Below are 17,913 nucleotides of genomic sequence, written 5' to 3'. Positions count from 1 at the left end.
AGGTCGCCTCTCTCTAAAGTTAAAAAAAAAAAAAAAAAAGAACAAGAAAAGATATTTATTATAGTCAAGCACAAGCACAAATGGGGCACTGGTCCCCGTCCACTCCTGGACTGCAGTGTCCACGACACCCCAAGGCTATGCAACTTTCCATCTTCCTGCCAAAAGTGGCTTCAGTCTTGAGGAGGATCTGCTGGCCAACCATGCCTGTCTAGGAAGAGAATCTCCCTGGCTGGGCTCAGATAGATCAAGAAGATCTTTAGGTCAGTAGGAAGACTTATGTGGTTCACGAAGTCTTGGCTTTTCGGCGTTGGGTCCCCCAAAGCAGAATGGAGATGGATAATGTGGTGGATCCCAGAATACCGAAGAACATAAGCAGTGAGAAGGAACCCTATGAATGACAGACCAAAAAAACCCCTCATACATCATGACACCAAGGACTACATCCTAATACCTAGTTCCTTCCTAGTATACCTATCCCCTTATCCAGGGCAATTCTCTTTTCTAGATGATTGCATTAGCTCTGGTCCTAGGGCTCTTCTTTCAGAGAGCTTCTTCTTTATGCATTTCTCTTATCCCTAATTAGAAGGCCTAATTCCTCACCTGGCGCATACACTTGTAGCCATGGAAGCCATCAGCACAGACACATTCCAAGAGACCTGGACCATCAGGTACACAGGATCCATTCTCAGGACACATTTCTGTGAGCCAGAGAAAAACAGAAGACATCACTGAATCTCATTATGTAGGTTTGTCAAATACCTGCTTCAACTTAGATTCTCTCAACTACTTCTAGGTCAAAAGCAGAAGAAAGAAGATTTCAAATAATCAGAACATAACAACAAAGTCAAAGAGAGAAAGACATCCTTCATATGTGGAATATAAGAAACAGCACAGAGGATCATAGGGGAAAGGAGGGAAAACTGAACGGGAAGTCATCAGAGGGAGAAAAATTGTGAAAGATTCTTTTTTATTATTATGTATAGTACATCATTAGTTTCTGATGTAGTGTTCAAAGATTCATTAGTTGCGTAGAGAGATTCTTAACTATAGGAAACAAACTGAGGGCTGCTGGAGGGGAGGTGGGTGGGGGATGGGGTAACTAGGTGATGGGCATTAAGTAGGGCACGTGATGTGATGAGCACTGGGTGTTATACACAACTGATAAATTATTGAACACTACATCTGAAACTAATGATGTATGTTGGCTAATTAAATTTAAATAAAAAAATTTTTAAAAAGAACATAAGAACAATACATCTTACAACCTTTTCTTTCAAGGGGTTAGAGGTTCAGAAACTTGAACAAGCAGCACTTAAGCAACTTAGTACTGTCAGAGCTAATGAGAATATAAGGGATGAAAGTTAGTTCCTGGAAGGGTGGAGGTGAGACAGCGTACCTTGGTCCCCAGTGCTGTTGCAAAGGTTCCTTTGCCCTTGGCAGGTTTGGTTTTTTATATAAAAGGTGACAGTATTCCAGGCATTAATACCTCCGGGACAGCTGACATCTTGGGGCAGTATCCTGAACACAACACAGGCAATCATAATACACAGCCCAAAATTGCTGAGCTCACAGCACTGTCCCTCTTTGGTTCTCTCCCCAACCCTATACCCTTACTCACAGAGTCTGGAGCTGGGTAAAGCCACGGAAGGTGTTGGCCAAGTCATCCTTGAGGGGGTTTGCTTGCAGGTCTCTGCAAAGCACACACTGTTAGTGGTGTGCTCTAGGAAAACACTCTACTTCCATTCACACATCTTCCTGGGCTGGTAATCCAGTTCTCATTCTGAGTTGTCCAAGTTTGGACATTAATATTCAAACATCTTTTTAGGAGTCCATCCTCAAAGACTTTCCCATCAGCCCTTTATCATAGCTGCCATTGGGGAGGGAGGGTAACTAGCCACTTACATGATGATGGCAGTATGTGCCTGAGGAAAGTCTGGACCAGGGTCCTTCAGAGAACAGTTCTGGAGATCCAGCCTGAGGAAACACAGTAATCAGTGTAATTGTATGTCTCTCTTCACCTACGGTAAGCTAATTTAACCCTCTTTTCAGCTAATATTAATTGAACACAGCTGTGTTCAGGGCCACAAACTAGATGCTGTGGTAGATGTTTTAATTCTGCACTGTCCAGTTCAGTCACCACTAGTTACATGTAACTATTTAAATTAGGTAAAAAAGGGGCGCCTGGGTGGCTCAGTCGTTAAGTGTCTGCCTCCGGCTCAGGTCATGATCCCAGGACCCTGGGATCGAGCCCCGCATCAGGCTCCCTGCTCGGCGGGAAGCCTGCTTCTCCCTCTCCCACTCCCCCTGCTTGTGTTCCTGCTCTCGCCATCTCTGTCAAATAAATAAATAAAATCTTTTAAAAATAAATAAATTAGGTAAAAAAAATTCAGTTTCTCATTTGCACTAGCCACATTTCAACTATTCAGTAACCACTCACCATGTGATCAATGGCTACTATATTGGAAAGTACAGATATGGAACACTTCTATCATAGCGGGAAGTGCTATTGGACTGTACTGTTCTAACCAGTATATCTAGGCATCTGTGCATATATTGGAAGAAATTTGTTCCTTGTCTAGGTTAGTGAATCTCACATTGTAGCATTATGATTCTCAGATCCACAAAGGCCTTCACATGGGGAAAAAAATTCAAGTCACATAAATGAAAGTTTTTTCCAAGTGCATTTTCTACCACAGACTGAAGACAAATTACTGGATATTAAGGACCATGCCACATTATTTTTCCTTCACTATCTATTGCTGTCTGTTCCTTTATTTTTCAAATATTTGCTGAGTGCCTTTTTTTTAAAAAAAGATTTTATTTATTTATTTGACAGAGAGTGAGAGAGCACAAGCAGGGGGGTGGCAGAGGGAGAGGGAGAAGCAGACTCCCCACTGAGCAGGGAACCCAATGCAGGGCTGACCTGAGCCAAACGCAGCCGCTTAACCAACTGAGCTGCCCAGGCACCCATACTAAGTGCCTATTAACTGCAAAAATTGGGAGAATAAAAAGAAAACCCTCAGTATCTTAGTTTTCAAGTGGCCTACAATGTAGTACAGGAAGACCATCACCAAATATAAAAACAACATAAACATTAAATTATAATCTGAAAGAAATCACAGGACAATAAATGAATAATTTTGAGTGGTACAGACACTAAGGGTTAGAAGAAGTAAAAAAAAAAAGAGAGATATTATTCTAGCATTGAGTGGTAGAGAGCATTCACAGAAGATGCTGGAATTAAAGGATGGGTATGTTTTAATTTGGTGGAGGAAGGAAATTTCAGATAAGGAGGCCTGAATGAACAAAGAAACAAAAGCACAATGCTTTTGGAAAGTAGGCAAGTCTGGCTCAAGCCAGACCCTCATGAAGGGTTTTAGTGGACAAATAGTTGGGAAAAAAATGTTTGAAAAGTGGATTGAGACCAATCTGTAGTGGTTTATGGTTTGAACTTTATCCTGAGGGCAACAAACAATTCTAATTTTAAAACTAGAGAGGGATGATGGGAAAAAAAATTGGTTTTCAGATAGTTTCCTATAGAGAAGTATTTAGGTAATTAGGGATAAAGGAGAATGGAAGCAAGACAGATGACATTTAGGACTCTGAAGTGAGGGTGCACTCAAGAGGAAATGTTTAATAGGAAGCTAGAAGTACTCATGTGTACCTTCAGGTTGGAGAGGTGGCCAAGGATACTAAAAGAGATCTAGTTTGGGGAACACCTGCATGGTGGTTATAGCTGAAGCTATACGAAGAGAGAATCCTGAGTGTAAAGGAAGAAAATGCAGGGACTAACCTTCATAAGGGGACAGAATCTGCAGAAGAGGAATCTGCCTCAAAGACAAACATGAATTAACTGGAAGGGAAGAATACCCTATTAATAAATTGCCTTGGAGGCTAACGGAGCCATTTCATGGAGATATACACTAAGTAATCCAGAATTGAAAATAAAAGAACAAAACTTCTTTTAAGAGGAAGCCGTAGGGGCGCCGGGGTGGCTCAGTTGGTTAAGCATCTGCCTTCAGCTCAGGTCATGATCCTGGAGTCCTGGGACAGAGCCCCACAACGGGCTCCCTGCTCAGTGTGGGGAGTCAGCCTCTCTCTCTGCCCCTGCTCCCCTACTCTCTTGCTCACTTTCTCAAATAAATAAATAACCTCTTAAAAAAAAATAAGAGGAAGCCATAAGAGGTTTTTTTTTAATGGGCAAAAATTATGACTTCTATGCAGTTTCAACCAGGAAGAATCACAGGATTGTTTACCTACCTAAAAATGCTGTAACACATTTAAATGTATGAGAATCATGGTTTGGATGCCCCCGAAACAGGCACGGATATTTATCCCAAAAGCCAATCAGGCAAGCCTTCAAGAATCTGGGGGGAGAGGGGGTGCCTGGGTGGCTCAGTGGGTTAAGTGTTGGACTCCTGATCTCCACCCAAGTCTTGAACTCAGGGTCCTAAGTTCAAACCCCACATTGGGCTTAAAGCCTACTTAAAAAAAAAAAAAAAAAGGAATCCAGTTTGGGAACTCTTCCAGTATCCAGAGTTGTCTTTTCCTCCCTCACCCTACAATGGTGCCCTCCTGATTCAGGCAGCAGCGGGAGTGCAGCATTAGCTCTGGTGTCTGCTTACAATAAAGGGTCACTTCTGACAAATCTCGCACACTCCCTGGACACAGCATGCATATCTGCAGAAGAGAGAAAACTATTAGAATTCCAGAAAGAAAAGCCAAGAAAAGAACAAATAGGTAGCAAAAGTTAACTGCCAGTAAGTACACTCTTCAGAATCCCTTTAACACTGGGCAGGTAAGTGTCCTATCTTTATATGTCAAGTGTGCCTAAGGGATTCATTTCTTCGCCTAGAGCCAGGAGCTAAATCAGCACACTAGAGACTTTCTGCACCAGACCTTGCCCAGGAAAAGCCCTCATCTTTGAAGATCACTGTTCGAACATATTTATTATGCCCTCTCCAGTGACTTCTCAATCTGACAGACCCGTTTGGCCAGGTATAAAAGCACCGCCGGCATACAAAGAACTCATCAAGCTTTACACAAGGTACAGTACTGCAGAGCACCATATACGGCATCCGCGCGTGACGAGCTTGAAGAAGAGCCAGAGGGCTCGCGGTAACCGAAAAACTTAAGGTTATTCAAACATTAAGGAACAAGGAGATCAAATTTTAAAGGTCTACGTCAGCAGGGCGAGGACACCGGGAGACCTGCGCGGCGTGAGTACTCAGGAGCCGGAGCCGGCTGGGCTACAGCTAGGAAAGCCTCAAGGACCAAATCGGAGCCACGGGCGGGCTGGGGAGAGAGAGCCGAGGGCCGGCGAGCGCGAAACAAGGTTGCCCAGCACCTCTGCTTCAGCCCGACCTCTAACTTGCTTCTGTACCTCGGGTAACGCCAGAGCCCTTTCCGCGCCCAGAGCGAGGAGCAGGGTCGCTGCCCAAGGGACCAGGAACGAAAGACTGCCCGGCCCGCAAAGAGCCATTTTTTGCTCCGTTCGTCCTTCTCAGCGCCTCGCGAGACTTGCGCGTGTGGCTCCGCCCTGCCAGGGCGTGGCCTAGTCCCCCGGCACGGGCTGGGGCTTGCGGCTGCTGGAGGAGGTCAGAGCTCTTCTCTGCGCGCCCCGGTCCCCGTTAGGGCGGACTGGCCAACCCCCTCTCCTTTTCCCCTGTTAGTGAAGGCCTCCCCGCCGGCGCTCTTTCAGCTCCGTATTCCTCGCTTCCGGACGCCGAGGTCGCGTCACCGCAGTGGCTCGGGGCCCACTCCGTCCGCCCTCAGTAAACATGGCGGCGCCACGTGAGGCGGCCAGGGGGCGCTCCGCCCCCCCGCTGTCACTCAGCCGGCATACGGCAGGCCCGGTTCGGCCACTCCGCTGCACCCAAAGGTGGAGACCCGGCAAATGGGCCGCACCCGGGCGGGCCAGCGCATGGGGGCCAGTGCCCAGAGGCTCCCGAGAGTGGCGCGGGAGCGGGGAGGGGCAGGGCGAGTTGGTTCCCCGCGTGGAGGCGTGGGAAGATCTGAGTTGAGACCGCGTGGTGTAGTGGTTAAGCTACCTCACGTGTGGAGGGAAGGCGGGAAGCCAGCAAATAAAGAGGGTAAGGGTGATAGAAGAGTGAAGGGCAAACCCCGGCGGGAGGAGACGAGCCTGGGGAGGCTCCGGGCACCCTGGCACCATCACCTCAGTCCGGAGACCGCGTGGCGGCGGGATCCTTGGTGAGGAGGGAGGGGCGGGGTAGGCGCTTGCCTGCCTTCTCAACTCCTTTTCCTTCCCAGAAAAACGGAGCGATGCTTATCTCAGGACAAACGGCTGGACCTTCCTAGCCCTGGCGGAGCCACGGAGGTAAGGGAAAGGCGAGCGCTACCCCAGGGTAGCCCTGGGGAGCCCCGCGCCTGGAGGGACTGAGTGTTGCCTTTGATTAGGGCCAGGCAAAATCTCATCAAAGCTGACTCATCTTGAGTGGCCGACCCCGGCTGCGGTATGTGGAATCAACTTGAAAGGATTTACTTTCAGCTGGCTGGCGCGTTCTCTAAGGTGTTGGTAGTTCTTAGCCTTTTAATGAGGATACCGAAGCTTTCAGACTTCGAGGAATTCTAGGCACAAGGGCAGGTTTTGAAGGAATATTTTTTGGGACAGTGGATCCTGCAGTGGCCCCCTTTGCCTTTTGTAGGAGTCAAGGCAATTCAGTGCAGGCCGTCAAAGGGGGTACGGTGGTGTGGAATGATGGTCTTCCGTTTCTGCATGTGTCATACTTTTAGAAAGGGGTCTCACAGCCCACTCTTTGTACCCTGTGTGTTACAGTTTTAGTGAAAGCACTCTGCTCTTTTGGTTCCTCTTTTCTCAGAGAAATGCAAGTCCATGGGGGTTTAGAGCAGTGTAGTTTTTAGAAAGCCACTAACTATCCTGTTCGCAGAATCAGAATCCTGTCTGAGGAACACTTTGTTACTGGGTCAGGTTTTTCTGGTCTTGCCTGGCTCTGTCTTCAGCCATCCAGGAAGGTTCTCTACACCTCATGCAAATAGAATTCTATCTAGAAGCTTCACCAGTTTACCCCAGCAGGAGAGTCTGTATGTCTGTGTTCTAGTCTACACTGAGATCGTTTTTCTTTTCCGTAACCAGCGTAGCCTTATCACTAACCCTTTACAGCTACGCATTCTTATTTGCACACAGCAGACACCTTTTTTTATTCTCCAGTATTTTCCATCACCTTTATCATAGTAAAATTTGCCAAAGAGGAGTGGGAACTAAAGATGTTGCAATGTACAAAGGCCCAGGGCATCTTTAGGTTAAACCAGCGTGGCCTGTTGGGAACACTATTCTGGGTACGAACATTTGTGACTCGTAGAACATGTGATCCTAGAGTTGCTGCCTCTGATATCCTCTCTTTGTTGGCCCCACGGGGTTCAGAGTTCAGGTTTGGTCTCTGTAAGACCATATCTTGCCAGCCGGGCGACATCTGCCCAAGAACACAGTATGAGTGAACCAGAAGACAGCCAGGCTGATCTTTCTCCTAGTGGGCAAGAACAGAAAACGTAGGTTATATTAATGTGTATCTAGATTAGTTGGAATCTAAACTTTGTTCCATGAATGACTGACTACAATTAGCATTCTGCTCCCGCCCTGGTTCTAGGAATAGTAAGCATGGGCCCCTTGGTAAATCATCTGTCCTACCTGCAGATAGCACTCTTTCTTTCTCCCTTGTTTTGTATCATGCTATGTGACCTTAGGGAAGTTCTTTAACTTTTCTGACTCCGTTTCCTTGAGAGCTAGAGAGTGTTCACTTAAAGTTCATAAACAGAGATGGTGTTTTAAAAGTGATAGCAGGGGTGCCTGGGTGGCTCAGTTGGTTAAGCGACTGCCTTCGGCTCAGGTCATGATCCTGGAGTCCCGGGATCGAGTCCCACATCAGGCTCCCTGCTCAGCAGGGGGTCTGCTTCTCTCTCTGACCCTCTTCCCTCTCGTGCTCTCTCTCTCTCATTTTCTCTCTCTCAAATAAATAAATAAAATCTTTATAATAAAATAAAATAAAAGCGATAGCAAAGGGTACTTTTTCATTATCGTTATCAAAATTTGTAAAGCTCACGGCACGCAGCTGGGTTACAAGAAGTAAGAGCTGAGTTGCTTCACTAAAAAAAAAAAAAGAAAAGAGGGAGTGTTCAAAAGGGGTTAACTGTCAACATTTAGGCTATCTGTAAACCTGGCATGCTTTGGTAATTTTTTCTCCATATCAATGAGTGTGTTGTGGGTATCTTCTAAAGACATTATGGTATAAATGAAGAGTGGATGGATGGGGAATCAGTAGACCTGAGCTCTAATCTAGACTGACAATAATTGGCTCTGTGGTTCTGGAAAGATCAGTTGAGTCATCTGGGCCTCAGTATCTTTGTTGGTAACTGAGGGGGGTCGTGATAGTGATCTCTGAATGTTCCCTTAAGTTTTGAAGTAGCATAATCTTGTCCTTGTTCTGAGGATAATGCTGATAATGCTGTATTTCTTTGAGGATTAGTATTTTTGGTGCAGGAGTCAGAAAAGCAACTTTCCCGTTTCCCTGGGCTCCTACTTTCTAATTCCCTCTAGCACACAGTGCCAAGTGTGACTTACAGTGGAAGCCTAATCTAGCTAGGAATGCTGTTGAATGTGAGCTCCCCGTTCCCCACTCTGGAGCCTCTAGGACTGAGCTGGAGTTTGGGGGCCATATGGTGATAGGGCCATTTGGATCACATTGATTGGTTGGTTCCTTGAAGGGGCCAGAGCAAATAGCTGCTGAGCTTCACTCCGCCCCTAAATCCTGATTTCACCTCACCTACTTATAGAGCCAGACCCTCAGCTTCTGCTCAGCTCCAGACACACACAGCTTCTCCAGGCAGCGCTGCCTCAGAACAGAGATTACTTCTCTAGGTAGGTTCCTGCTCCAGGAGGGGAGGCACGCTTTCCCTGGCTGTTCCCTTGCCCCCAGCTCCCTGGCTGGTTTGCTTCTCTGTATCATAACTCTGAACTCCTGGCTCCCGCACATTGCCCTCACACTTTTGAATCCCAGCACTCTCCCCGGATCTGCTATTGACTGTAGTGTTGCTGAGAGATGGGTGGCAGGGCTTATCTAGTAGTGCTGGTGAGAACAAAGTGGTTGGCCTGGGGATATGTGGAATGGAGTTTGGGGCTGCCTTGTAGGTAATCGCACTGGGGATCAGTGCTGAGAAGGGGTCCTCTTAGGAAGGTGACACTGGGAATAGGGGAGATGGGAGCTGAGGCTGGGGAAAGAGAGGAAGCCATGCTGTTATTAGTCTCCCTTTCTTCTTCCCTGCTGGACTGTGGTGCCAGGCTGGGGTCTGCTGGCTTAGTACGCTGTAGTGGCTGGGTCTGTGCCTGCAAGTGGGGGCAGGGAAGTCCTTAAGAAGAAATGTGGGCTAGAGTTGATTTTTCATTTGTGATTGGGCTGGAAACCTAAGAAGGTTCGTTTTTTGTTTTTGTTTTTGAAGCTTTAATTTATCTTAGAAAGGAGGATGAGGGGCAGAGGGAGAGAAAATCTCAAGCAGACCACACTGAGCGCAGAGCCTGACATAGGGTTCGATCTCACGATCTAACTGCACCCCCCAGGCGCCCCAAGAAGGTTGTTATATTTCACAGCTGTGTATGCCCAAAATGATCTTGGACAAGCAGTTGTCTCCTGGCTGTCTCACTCTGCTGCTTCCTTCCTCCCCTACCAAATCCATACTAGGATCTCTAGACCTACAAGGGCTGTACAGAGCTGGCTGGTCCAGGTTTGATGGGTGTGGGATATACAGGCCTGAGAATGGGTGCCCATGAAGGCAGGGTAAGCCTGACTAGGAGCTGATTCCTTTGCAGCTCACTTGGACAATGTCACTTGGTGGAGAAGGACTGTGAGATCGTGGCTAGAAGCCAGGTTGTAGCCACCTGCCTGCCACTGCCCAGCTGAGTGGCAGCCCAGAGCCCAGGAGCAGCACGTGGCTGCTAGATACAGACACGGCGAAGATATGAGTGTGGGGGTGAGCACCTCTGCTCCCCTGCTCCCAGCCTCAGACACAAACACTGTCACATCTACCTTCTCCCTCGTGGACTATGTAGTGTTTGTGCTGCTGCTGGTTCTCTCCCTTGCTATTGGGCTCTACCATGCCTTTCGTGGCTGGGGCCGGCATACTGTTGGCCAACTGCTCATGGCAGACCGAAAAATGAGCTGTCTTCCTGTGGCTCTGTCTCTGCTGGCCACCTTTCAATCAGCCGTGGCCATCTTGGGTGTGCCGTCTGAGATCTACCGATTTGGGACCCAGTATTGGTTCCTGGGCTGCTGCTATTTTCTGGGCCTGCTGATCCCTGCACACGTCTTCATCCCTGTCTTCTACCGCCTGCATCTCACCAGTGCCTATGAGGTGAGTGGGGAGGAAGAAGAGCACATAGGGCCATCAGGGGCAGGAATAGAAAGAAGGACGAGGCCATATATGAGGGATCTGGGTCTCTGGACCTCTTCTGCTTAATGAGAATGATGGGACACATTGTGTGTTTCCAAGTTCTTTCTGGGTGAGGTCAGGTGGGGAGAGAAGGAGGGTCCCGTGCTGAGAGGCCCAGAGCAGATATGAGTTGAATATTCCTTCACGTTCCTGGGTTTCTTGAGGGAAGTCGAATTGTGGGGTAGAGTGGGGAGGAATACCTTTATTTATCTATATATGTGTATACATGTACATACATATTTTTATCTAGTACCTGGAGCTCCGATTCAATAAAGCTGTGCGGGTTTGTGGGACCGTGACCTTCATCTTTCAGATGGTAAGTAGAAATGAGGGTAGAATTTGAGCTTGAGAGAGAGACCCAAACTCTGGGTATGTTGAAGCATTCTGAGCTTTTCCTGCTCTCAAACTGGCAAGACTGAAGGTCCCACTAGGGGTCAGTGTCCCTGAAGCCATCAGAGGCATCCTGCTTCCCATTCCTTCCAGTTGCAGCACAGTCACTATGGTGGCAGCAAGCCAAGATTTGGAAGAAAGGAGAGGGAAGTGAGCCGAGACGAAGGGAGGCCATTAGATTATTGGAGCTAAGGTCCATTTTTTCCCTTCCTTCTGCCCACCTTCCATTCCCCTCCCCCTCACGTTCTCTTTTCCATACGCAACAGGTGATCTACATGGGAGTCGTGCTCTATGCACCATCATTGGCCCTCAATGCAGGTGAGGAGTCACAGCCCTTGGCTCTCAGCCACAGCCGACTGGGAAAACACCTTTGGGAGGGGCAGGTAGAGGAGAGTGTGCAGAAAAGAGTCTGACCTTGGCCAGGGAGTTACTTCCCTGCATGGGCTCTTGACTGGTCTCTGCTGGAGGTGGAAGTGCCTTGGCTCACCTCACCCGAAAGCTAATCAAACATTACTGTGTCTCATCTGAACTGGTGAATCAACACCTTTTGGTGGGATTCAAACATTTTTTTTCCATTGTGGTGAACGATTTATTTTGTCCTTAATGACCAAATGCCTTATGTCTTACTGGGGTTTTTCTGGTTTCTCTGTTGGGAAACCCTCTTCCAGAGACAGGAATGTGGTTTTTATCTGTTTACAGTGACTGGCTTTGACCTGTGGCTGTCAGTGCTGACCCTAGGCGTTGTTTGTACTGTCTATACTGCTCTGGTAAGTGTAGTAAGTCTTAGGAGAGGGAGGGGAGATGGGAAGGAAAAGAAAGGAAGGGATGAGGTAAAAACGTAGGTGAGGTGGGATGGAGCTCTGGAGTGGGACGAGACAGGTTGTAGGAGATGGGCTGGGACTTTGGTGGGGTAGGAGACGGGCTGGGACTGATGTCAACAGAGGCTCAGCGGTTATGCCCCTGGTGGCAGTATATAGTCCCTTGCTGGTGGTAGGTATGGTGTCTTCACTTGTGGATGGTTTTAAAGACGTCTGTGGCAGACATGCTTTCTTTGCCTTGCAGGGCGGGCTGAAGGCAGTCATCTGGACAGACGTGTTCCAGACGCTGGTCATGTTCCTAGGGCAGCTGGTGGTTATCATTGTGGGGTCAGTCAAGGTGGGCGGCTTGGGGCATGTGTGGAAAGTGGCTTCCCAGCATGGCCGCATCTCTGGGATCGTGTAAGTACACCCCTTCCCCTGGCCGGGGTCTGTAGTGCCTGGGGGCTGGGCCCATCCTAGAGCCTGAACTCAGGGCTGCAGTAAACAGGACCAGCTGTGGAAGCCTTAGGGGCAGCAGTGAGACAGGTGGGAAGCTGGCACTGCAGAGATGGAGGGTGATCACAGGGATCTGGCTGGTGGGTAAGGAGGGTGAAGATGTTTTTAGTACCCAGCATGTGGCTGTGGGTTGGAGGGCTAGAACCCTTCCTCCATCTTGCTGTGATGTTTCTTGTGTCCACCCAGTTCTTGCCTTCAGTAGCTCCTTTGCCCTGCAGCAGCGTCTCTGCTCTGCCCCCCGTTGTAGGAGTGTGAGGAAGGCTGTGTCTGTCTGGGGCTATGCCACAGTGACCAGTCGGTGTCTCTTGTAGGCTGGATCCAGATCCTTTTGTACGGCACACTTTCTGGACATTGGCTTTTGGGGGTGTCTTCATGATGCTCTCCTTGTATGGGGTGAACCAGGCTCAGGTGCAGCGCTACCTCAGTTCCCGCACGGAGAAGGCTGCTGTGCTGTGAGTACAGGGACAGGAAGACCAGGGAGGAAAAGAGGAGAGGGGGCCCCGTTCCATGGGGCAGGTGGGAGTTGGGGCAGGATGCCAGAGCATACACACACACCCGTTGGGGTCAGGATATGGGTCTGCTTTCTGGAGCTCGGAGACACGCCTGAGGGTGTCTGTTAACAGCCTCTGTCTCCTTGGTATTGGTCTCTCTGCAGCTCCTGCTATGCAGTCTTCCCTTGCCAGCAGTTGGTTCTTTGCATGAGCTGCCTCATTGGCTTGGTCATGTTTGTCTACTACCAGGAGTATCCCATGAGCACCCAGCAGGCTCAAGCAGCCCCTGACCAGGTGAGAAGTCCTCCCTGGCACCCTTCTCTGCCCATGAGGGCCAACCTGGCTCCCCAGAAGGAGTGTCTGGTTGGCTGCAGAAAGGACTCTCACCCTGGGTAGGAAATGGATGTAAGTCATTTTCCATTTGGGATTCTACAGTCTAGCACATGAGGGGCCCAGCCCCTGGCCGGCATCACCTAATCATAGTGCTCACCCTGCTGGGGTGGGGACCTGCCTTTATTACTGGCTCACCACTGTGCACCGTGCACTTTGCTGGGAGCTGTCGCATACCTGGTCTCCTGTAATTCTTAAAACAGTCTCATTTTACAGAAAAGAAAAAAAGCCTCATCGAGGTGGCTGGAATGCTCATCACACTGCTAGTCAGGGGCAGGGGTGGGGCCTGAACTGCGTCTTTCTCTACCTAGAGCCCATTTTCTCTTCACTAACTGGGACACCCTCAGTGCTTAGCCCCCTTCTTAATCACCCACTCTCCATAGACTGGTAGGGGCACGTGGAGGGGGCTTCCCCCACGCTTCACTCTGGGGAAGGGAAGGGTTCCTCTCTCAAGAGAGCTGTGCACTTCTGCTCTGCCTGCAGTTCGTCCTGTATTTTGTGATGGATCTCCTGAAAGACCTGCCAGGCCTGCCTGGGCTCTTTGTTGCCTGCCTCTTCAGTGGCTCCCTCAGGTACCCTCTTCGACCGTTTCCCTCAGGCTTGGTGCAGCTGAGCCCTACTTGGCCCAAGGTGACAGGTAGAAGAGGGGATCTCTCTGAGTTTCTCAATGTGCCCATCCATCTGTAGATGACGAGGGACAGCTCATCTGTGTAGAATAGAGCATGTCCTCTCCCAGGGGATCCCCCTTGCTGGTGAAGGATTCTTCTAGGAATTGATTCTACTTGATCAAAACCTGTATCCCATTCAGAAAGGACAAGTGCCCTTGCCTTCTGGGCCTCTTCCTCAGCTGCCAACCATGAGGACAGCTTCTGGCTGCATATGTCCTCTCCTGCCTTTAGGGTGCTGTTACCTCAGTAGGGCCCCTGTTGGTTTTGCCTCTCAGCTCCCAGAGTCAGCACAGCTCGTGTTTGTCTTCCTCCTTTCAGCACCATATCTTCTGCTTTTAACTCATTGGCAACTGTTACGATGGAAGATCTGATCCGACCCTGGTTCCCTCAATTCTCTGAAGTCCAGGCCATCATGCTTTCGAGAATCCTCGGTGGGATTATGCTTCCTCATTTTTTCAGTTGTATTCTTTCTAAAATACATCCTAAGCACTGTCATCAGTCTGCTTCACAGCACCAGCTTTAGTCTGGGTTCAGTGCTTGCCAAACGAAGCACACAACCTTGACATCTCAGGGCATTCCCTGGGAAGGTCTCTGAGTTACATAGGTGGGAAGACCAGGTGGGAGGGACCTGGAGCTGGGGCAGGAAGGAATATGCCGTTTCCAGGGACACAGAGGTAATGGTTTGGCTGGGGAAGGAGCTTTGCTGTACTTTTTCTTCTTTTAAATGTGTTAACTTATTTCTGCCTCTTTCCTCCCTTCTTTTTCCCAGCCTTCGGCTATGGGCTACTTTGTCTGGGAATGGCGTATATTTCTTCCCAGATGGGACCCGTGCTACAGGTAAGGACTATGCAGAGAAGAAAGCAATTTTTAAGGGAGAAAAGCGGATTGAAACAGGAAGTTGAGGAAGACAACTGATGTGAAGGGAATGGTATAGGGATAGGTGTCAAAAATGCACCTTTGATGGACCACCGTTAGCTGCGTTCCCTAGAGTTATTCCCAGGACATTGTCAGCTCAGAGACATCTAGGGAGGACAACCCAAAGTACATTCCCTTCACATTCCCGGGATTTGCCCTCTGGAATCCTGCATTCTGACGTTTCCAGGTAGAAGTTACAGACAGATCTGACAAGTGGGCTGCTGAGACATAGGCAGGTGGCCATGCTTTACGTTGGTGAGGCTGGGGTTCTCTGACCCTGAATGTTCTCTCGTTTTTTCCTCAACCCTGTCCTCCACAGGCAGCACTCAGCATCTTTGGCATGGTTGGGGGGCCGCTGCTCGGACTCTTCTGTCTTGGGATGTTCTTTCCTTGTGCCAACCCTTCTGTGAGTGATCCATCTGGCTCCACAGTTGTGTACAGGGGTGGACCTGAGAATTATCTTGGCAGGGCTCTCCCCATGAGTTCTGGGAACTGGCGTGAAGATATATTAGGGCTGGCATCATGACAGGAGAATGTGTTGTGTCTCTGGGCAGGGTGCCATTGTGGGTCTGTTGGCTGGACTCATCATGGCCTTCTGGATTGGCATCGGGAGCATAGTGACCAACATGGCCTCCGGCATGGCACCCTCTCCCCCTAATATATCCAGCTTTTCCCTGCCTAGCAACCTGACCTCTGTCACCATGACCACACTGATGCCCTCAACCACCCTTTCCAAGTGAGTTGGGGCTTGCTCTCTCCTTGGTGAGAATAGCTCATTTTTGAGGGGTTTCCCAGGGGTCTTGCTAAGGGATGGGCCACCAGAGTCCTCAGGGAAATGTTAGGTGTTGGGTCCCAACATCCAGGGACTATGTCCCTGAGGAATGCCCTGTCAGTGATTGCTAACTGTCCTCATTCCGGTTCTCCCCAGGCCTACAGGGCTGCAGCGTCTCTACTCCTTGTCGTATTTATGGTACAGCGCACACAACTCAACCACAGTTATTGTGGTGGGCCTGATTGTCAGTCTGCTCACTGGTGAGGGCGTGTGGAATGGGGACCCAGAGAAGTGAGACTGAGGGAGGGCACTCAGGGAATCTGGACTTGGTGGCGGGGACTGACCCTGCCCTCTGAGCTCCTTGGGCTTCTTGGCCCGAGCTCTGGGAGGTGGGTAGGGGCTGGGAACTCAGAGCCCTGAGAACAGATGGCTTGCTGGGTGTGCCCTGGTTACATGGTAGGAGACTCAGAAGTGCCTTTGCCTTCAGGGGGAATGCGGGGCCGGACCCTGAATCCTCGGACCATTTACCCGGTGTTACCAAAGCTCATCGCCCTGCTGCCCCTGTCCTGTCAGAAGCGATTTCACTGCATAAGCTACAGCCAGGTAGCAGCTATGTTGTCCAGATTGTACCCTCCCCTCCCTCTCTTACTGCCGGACCTTCCAGATTCTCTTCCCTCCCTTTCCTTTCTCCTCCCCAGCAGCTCTCATTATTTGTCTGAACCTGGACCATCCCCCAGTAACTGCCCTGGCTTCTACCCTCAGGGGAGTGCTGACTTGGTGGGTAGAAGGGTCTCAGCCCAGAGAGGTGCCCAGTGTGCTGGCCTTTCCTCTCACTACCGCCCCCACACCACCACCACCACTCACCTCATGCTTTGCTCCTCCCTTTCTCCCCCACTGCCCTTTGCTGATCTCCCTTCCAGCAGGGATCAAAGCAGGGTCTTCACCTTTTCTGCCTGAGTTCCTTCACCCCTTTGTCTCATGTTCATCCCACCCCCTCCACTCCCTTTGCTCTGTGTTCTCCAGGATCTCTCAGTGGACACTGCTACATTTCCGGAAAAGATGAGTAATGGGATGTTGAAGAACAGCAGAGACAAGGAGGTCATGGCAGTGCCTGAGGAAAGCTCAGCCCACCAAGGGAACAGCCCCACCTTCATCCTCCAGGAGACCTCACTGTGATCTAGGCTTAGGTCCCAGTGCCAGAGGCCATCCTGTAGTACAGTGATGAGTTAGGTGATACACAGTGTAGAGACAATCGAGGACTGGATTATCTAGCCCACCAAAGGACCTTGTTTTTAGGTGTTTGGGTTGCAGTAGAAGCTGTCATGTCATGGGAAGTGTTGAGGGTAGGAAAGGATTTTTACTTGTCCCTTGACAGCCTATTCTCTATAGAGGACGGGGCTTGCAGGGGATAGGATTTTGCTAGAAAAGGGGATCGAAGCAAATCCTCTGGGAAACGGGAAATGGCTTCCAATTAACCATCACCAGGCTCCTTTGAAGTGAATAGAAATAGTAGTGCTAGTTACCACTGCTCTGGGACCTGGTTTCACAAGGTTGGCCATGTTTACCATGAAACACAAAGCTGTCTTAGTCAGCTGTTGCTTCTCTTGTGGTACTATTTTAAGGATAGATTCTGTCAGCCACAAAGGGTCCGTAACTACTTTCTCATTATCTGTGACGCCCAGGCCCCTCTCATTCTTGTCTACCTCCATTCTTGAGGGGGAGGGTTTGGTGTCCCTGAGAGACCTCAGAGTGACATTCATCTCGCTTGCATAGACTAGGGAAGCTTTCCACCTCACTGTCCCCACCCTCCACCTATGTCATGGGCACTTGGGGGCGGAGCAAATATTGATCTGAGAAACCAGGGCATGACCAGGTCCACTGTGGAGTATGCCATCCACCTGGCACACCACTCTAGTGTCATTTTGTTGTTCATGTTCATGTTTCCTTTTTGGAGTTTCTTTCCCACAGATCTTTGTTCCAAGGGAATAAAAACTTACTGGACCTAGAATCTGGGCTTCTGTACTGTTCACAGCTGTTCTTGTCATCATCGTCGTCCCCCTGCCCCCCCTTCCCGGTCCCATCCATGGCAGGGGTAAAGTGCTTCCTCCTCCCCTGCACAGGTCTTCCTCTGCTGAGGAGAGGTGGAAGGGGACTGGCACTGGCTTGTGGAGATTTGGAGACTGGCTGGCATGTCTTCAGGGACAGCATTGGACTCATCTGGGTGGAAGATGCACACTCTCCCTCTGCTGCTTTTCATCCCCTGTGGCTCATTCTGTCTCGTGTCCCACCTCCACCTTGTCCTTGACCAGAAAAATTATTGCTGCTCAGATTTTCACTTTTGGGGCTGGAGGAAGAATGCTGTTATTTGGCTTTAAAAATAGAACGTTTGAGCTGGACTATGGTGAAGAACACTGTGCTCAAACCCACCCACCCCTGGGCCCGGCCCGACCCTTGACTCATCCAGCTGCTCAGAAGGAGCTCTACACAGACTCTCCAGGCCCCTCAGCAGAGAACTG

At 49.6% G+C, this 17,913-nt stretch overlaps 2 protein-coding genes across 12 annotated transcripts; one reads left to right on the top strand and one right to left on the bottom strand.

Annotated features, from left to right (window-relative positions):
- Window positions 1-39: 39 nt before the first annotated feature.
- On the bottom strand, window positions 40-5,627 carry ATRAID (all-trans retinoic acid induced differentiation factor). The gene is made up of 7 exons (XM_025867924.2): window positions 5,384-5,627; window positions 4,559-4,680; window positions 1,903-1,974; window positions 1,619-1,690; window positions 1,397-1,518; window positions 601-698; window positions 40-388 (listed from the first exon to the last, which is right to left on the bottom strand). The coding sequence occupies exons 1-7, from the start codon at window positions 5,480-5,482 to the stop codon at window positions 284-286; spliced, it is 690 nt and encodes a 229-aa protein (XP_025723709.1). The 5' UTR covers window positions 5,483-5,627; the 3' UTR covers window positions 40-283.
- Window positions 5,179-17,405, top strand: SLC5A6 (solute carrier family 5 member 6). 11 transcript variants are annotated; one of them, XM_073897150.1, is made up of 18 exons: window positions 5,179-5,219; window positions 6,271-6,337; window positions 8,809-8,893; window positions 9,839-10,380; window positions 10,709-10,774; window positions 11,115-11,166; window positions 11,548-11,615; window positions 11,911-12,065; window positions 12,473-12,613; window positions 12,817-12,946; window positions 13,526-13,614; window positions 14,029-14,141; window positions 14,480-14,547; window positions 14,945-15,031; window positions 15,180-15,361; window positions 15,554-15,657; window positions 15,885-16,003; window positions 16,421-17,405. In XM_073897150.1, the coding sequence occupies exons 4-18, from the start codon at window positions 9,988-9,990 to the stop codon at window positions 16,571-16,573; spliced, it is 1,920 nt and encodes a 639-aa protein (XP_073753251.1). In that variant the 5' UTR covers window positions 5,179-5,219; window positions 6,271-6,337; window positions 8,809-8,893; window positions 9,839-9,987; the 3' UTR covers window positions 16,574-17,405. The 11 variants fall into 11 exon arrangements, with proteins under 11 accessions (XP_073753251.1, XP_073753253.1, XP_025723702.1 ...); XM_025867917.2 differs by lacking the exon at window positions 5,179-5,219 and adding an exon at window positions 5,565-5,597; XM_073897147.1 differs by lacking the exon at window positions 5,179-5,219 and adding an exon at window positions 5,638-5,881 and having other exon boundaries at window positions 10,232-10,380.
- The last annotated feature ends 508 nt before the right edge of the window (window positions 17,406-17,913 follow it).

The sequence above is a fragment of the Callorhinus ursinus genome, unplaced genomic scaffold (genome assembly GCF_003265705.2).
Source record: "Callorhinus ursinus isolate GAN/ISIS: 27379988/994484 unplaced genomic scaffold, GSC_fseal_2.0 scaffold10, whole genome shotgun sequence".
Classification (NCBI taxonomy): Eukaryota; Metazoa; Chordata; class Mammalia; order Carnivora; family Otariidae; genus Callorhinus; species Callorhinus ursinus.
This window is presented reverse-complemented; position numbering and strand designations above follow the sequence as displayed.